General features: G+C 38.4%; 1 protein-coding gene across 2 annotated transcripts in view; it reads left to right on the top strand.

The window, feature by feature from the left end:
- Positions 1-2,394, top strand: part of tank (TRAF family member-associated NFKB activator) — a 9,389-nt gene extending 6,995 nt beyond the window's left edge. For both annotated transcript variants that reach the window (XM_007546597.2, XM_016668720.1), the window contains exons 7-8: positions 998-1,383; positions 1,950-2,394. In XM_007546597.2, coding sequence (XP_007546659.1) covers positions 998-1,383; positions 1,950-2,117 — 554 coding nt within the window. In that variant the 3' untranslated portion in view covers positions 2,118-2,394. The remainder of the gene's footprint in view (positions 1-997; positions 1,384-1,949) is intronic.
- Positions 2,395-4,853: the final 2,459 nt, after the last annotated feature.

The raw sequence follows: 4,853 nt of genomic DNA, 5'->3' as shown, positions 1-4,853 counted from the left end.
TATTTATTTATTTATTTATTTTTTACAAGACTTTGTAGAGCAACCTATTAGGTTTTGTGACAGATTTTGTTTAAGTTGGGACTTGATCCATCTAACACATGGTTATGCTTTTCACCTGTTTCTACCTGTTAAAAGGTGAATCTCGACCTTTGTTTCAAGTCTTTTACATCATCTAACAGAAGGTTTGTTTTTAGCTTCATCTATCCTCTCTTTTCCCATCAAGTCTGATCAGGTTCGTTGTCCCTACTGAAGAAAAGCACCCTTCCAGCATGATGCTGACACTACCGTGCTTCACTGTAGGGACTATTTATTCAGGGTGATGTGGATCTTTGCAGTGGCTAAACAGGTCCCATAGACCTGTTTCTGTGATTAATGCCCACCTTTCTGGTCCATCTGTTTGGACTGTAAATGCTTGCCATTTGTTGCTCATAGAAGTGTTGTTAGGTTCTGCCTTCTTCAGATGATGTATTGAAGAGGACTCCATGAGATGTTCAAAGCTTGGAATAATATAACCTAACTTAGCTTTAAGCTTCTGCAGAGCTTTCTCCCTGACCTGTCTGCTGTACTTATTAGTTTCATGATGCTGTTTGCTCACTAATGTTCTCTTACAAGCCTCTGAGGATTTCACAAAACAGCTGGATTTATACTGACCTTAAGATATACACAGAGTGACTTTATTTATTAATTAGGGTGCTCTGCATGTGTGGCTGTACTGGAATTTGGTGAGGTCTATCAGAGAAACAAGTGAAAACAAGTAATACATTTTAATTTTAAACCAACTGACAGGGGGGAGGTTAGGCTGGATGATTTGTTGGATAATTCAACGTGGTTGTTCAAAATAGTCGATACAACAAATCTAAACCTATGATGTATTTAGTGTTTACTGTACATTGTTGTGTACTCTAAATGTTCTCAAACTTCTATCTCAAAATTCACCAACATGCTGACTTAAAGAAAAGAAACGCTCAACATCTCTTGCTCTCCCATCACCTCCCAGACCAGCGCTTCTCCATGCCGATCCAGTGCACGGACGGAACCGTAGAAGCAGAGAGGCCCTTTCCTACGCCTCTGAGGCTAACTGCGGACGTCCTGCCTGCACCCTTGGCGTCTCGTGGCACCAGTCGGGAGGACAGAGACTTGGTAGACTCTCTCACCAAACTCAGTGTCAAATTCCCGCCCCCCACGGACAGTGAATACGACTTCCTGAACAGTGCCCCGGAGAGGAACATCGGCCTGCCGGTGGCTCGAAAGCCGCCCCTCGGCTCCCCCACGCTGCCAGAGGAGGAGCCCGTGGAACTGCCCTTGCCTTTTGTCTATCCCACGTCCCCCTCCCACTCGTCATCCGCCTCGCCCTCCCATGAGAGCGTGCGGGGACCCGAGCAGGTGAGAAACAGAGAGGAAGGTCTGAGAAAAGTAGTAGCAAATTATCAGTTTCTGATTGGTCTCTGCTAATGGAGGAGTAAAACAGTGTGAAGCCCAAAAATATCTCCCTGGCTAAACATATTACCGTGCGATGTGTGCCGATTCCTTTTTTTTTTTTTTTTAACTTGAGCATGGATGCTCTGCTTATAATTGGCATGTTGGTTTGAAATTGAGAGCCAGATGGAAGCAGTTTAGATCAAGTATGATGGTTTGTTGGGTTTTTATTGCTGATGTGTGTAAATGCTTTAAAAAGTAATTGTGGATTATGTACAGTAAGATTTAAAAGTTGAATTTTCTTTTTTTCAACCGCTACTCCTACAAATATGCGTAAGATAGAAATAGCTGTTTTTGTTGGTTCAGACAAAGAGGGAGATAATTAAACACTTGAGAATAATGTTGCTTTTCTTTGCCGCCGCTGTTCATGTTCTCTCTCTATTGCAGCAGGAAGTTATACCTTACACAGCTTGTTATTACTTCAATGAGGTGTAAAAATACCCTAATTCCTTTTTATTTATCCCACGCTGCAGCCCCGGTGGACCCCCGAGCTGTGTGACGCCGTTGACATGGGAGCCGACCAGGAGCCTCTGAGCAGCTGTCCCGTTGAATGCGCATTCTGTCCCGATTTAGTTCCCCAGAACCTCATGACAAGCCATCTCTACTTGCACTTCTTGCCAAAGAAGGAAGCAGAGAATTGACAGCAGACTGACAGGCAAAGGTCCGAACTTACTTCAAGAACTTTTTTTTTACTGTTTTTATGGTCTTTGCAGGCGTGATCCTGCTTGCCATGAACTCCAAAGCGCTGTACAGGATTTGAAAATTACACTGCTATAAGACTTGAATTCATTTATTTAATACTGAAGAATTTAATGGTACACTTTCCTGTCCATACTGATTTTCTAATATCACACTGAGAATTTACAGTGATGCATATGGTATATATGAGCAAATAAACAATATATTTACTCTTGAGAGTTTTTATAGCTTGACTTGTTTTCAACAGGCAGATGTGAAATTTGATTATATAACAGATGTTCAACATATAGCAACTTACAGAATGTCATGTTAAAGAGCCACTAACTGTCAACAACTTGCAATCATTTTTTTTCTTTTTCATTTTGGATCATGTGCTTTGTTTCAGCCATGTTTTAGAGCAGCACACAACACATCACATGATTATCCCAACCAGTTGAGCTTTTCCTGAATGGTTTAATCCCATCCTACTGAATCCTGATCAACGATGAATTTTTTTTTATCAGTAATGACATAGCTTTGAGATCGGTTTAAACTATTTCATACCACGTCTTCATGAAGTGGCAGCTCATACCAATTTTGCACTTTTAACTGTATTTTGTATGGAAGTATTTATTCCCTTTAACATGTTTTTCTGTATTCCTACTCTGTTGTACTTACACGTCTCACATTATCAGTCAGATTTTAATGTGATACAACAATAACCTGACTACGTAAAAATCGGTAGTTTTCTAATGATGATTTTACTTGTTAAATTAAATTTTCGGAAAACTGACACCCATGTCTGGTTGCTGCCAGATCTGTAGACTCAATAGATCATTTAAATGGAAGGTGTTTAACAAGAAGTATGACCCAGGCTAGGATTTCTCGAAAAGCAAGACACAATGCCCTTTTCAAAGGAAATTCAAAAACATATTAGACAATAAATCATTGCCATCTATCAATCTGGAAAGGGCTCTAAACCCATGTCTAAAGCTTCAAGGCTTCAGCAAGCTACAGTGGGATTGATTATCCACCGATGGAGAAAGTATGTTACAGTAACAAACCTCTCAAAGAGTGACTGGTCCACAAAAATTCCTTCAGGGATCCACCTACGACTCACCTAAGAGGACATCAAACAACCCAGATCAACATCTACAGCACGCCAAGCTTCACATGCCTCATTTAAGGTCAGTGTTCAAAATGAAGGGTTTGGTGTGGCCTAGACAAAGTACAGAGCTAAGTCTGATTGAGATGCTACTGTATGGCATTTACCTAAACACATTTAGTTCATAATCAGTAGGTCCCTGTTTCCCTGGGGCAAAAATAGGACATATTCTAGAAGCCCATTTTTTTAACCACTCTTCAAAATGGGAAAGATGAGAAAACCTTCAATTCAAGATAGGCTATGTGTGGATATTCATAAGTTAGAACATAGCTAAATGAAAATAGTTGAACTTGCCCATATGTACAGTCAGAGCAATAATTAAAAAGTTTACAAGTGAAACTGTGACAAGCAAGTCTGGAAGAGGATCCATGTTTATTTTGCAACCACGCACAGTGAGGAGGACGCTAAAAAAAAAAAGAAAAAGAAGATATTTTCAAAGCTTAGAGATCTGCATGAAACGTGCAGTGTGCAATGAAAGAAGGACTTGTTCCAAGTCTTTTTTATGCATAATTCTTGGAGTGACAGTAGATAGGGAGGAGACTATATTTAAAAGGTTTAAGCTGCCTTATTGCTTTACCTAACAGAACATACTTTAATTTCTTTGGGTAGTTGGTGTTGATAAATATGTCAACTAATTCATAAAGTGAATTTAAAACCAAACAAGTTGTGCCAAAGTTATTTACTTTGACCTTTTTAACCTTTTCATACACAAGTCAAAAACACAAACTGCTAAAAAAACACAAAAAATAAAAGCAAGACAAAACTAATACAGAAATAGATGATAAACAATATTTATATTCCAAAACCACAAACTGTAGGCTGACATGCTGTACAACAAAATTAAGTCAAGTGACTGAAACAAGAAAATGAGAAGATATGAAGTAGGAATAAATGAAAAAACAAAAAACAAAAGAAAAGATTACAGATTTAAACTTCTAATTTAAAAGTTAGAATTAGCTTGACATAGTTATGCAAGAATATAAAACTGTACTATAAATAAAAGGCAATTAAAATGGTATGCTTTTTTTAACTTCTCAATTAGATGTCTGGCATTGTTGACTAAGATTTTTTGCATGAAGCATTTACCATGCAGTTTGAGAAGGGTTGAGGAAACATCGATGCTCAAATTACAACAAATATCTACACATTCATAAATGTTGTACCTTTTATGTTTCTGATTATAAAATCCAGAGTAAATGTTTACATTTGGAAAAATCGTAAGTAAAGATATTGGTGGCAGCATAATGCTGCGGGGATGCTTCTCTTCAGCAGGAACAGTAACACATCCATCCATCCATCCATCCATCCATCCATCCATCCATCCATCCATCCATCCATCCATCCATCCATCCATCCATCCATCCATTGTACAGTGACCTTTTCTCTTAGCATCTTTAAAAATAATGTTTTCATTCTATCAACCGAGCCATTAAAGAGTCTAATTTGATTGAGACACATAATCCACAAAACACAATAGAATAAAGATAGATAGATAGATAGATAGATAGATAGATAGATAGATAGATAGATAGAT

Source organism: Poecilia formosa, unplaced genomic scaffold (assembly GCF_000485575.1).
Source record: "Poecilia formosa unplaced genomic scaffold, Poecilia_formosa-5.1.2 Scaffold16, whole genome shotgun sequence".
In the NCBI taxonomy this organism is placed as follows: domain Eukaryota; kingdom Metazoa; phylum Chordata; class Actinopteri; order Cyprinodontiformes; family Poeciliidae; genus Poecilia; species Poecilia formosa.
This window is presented reverse-complemented; position numbering and strand designations above follow the sequence as displayed.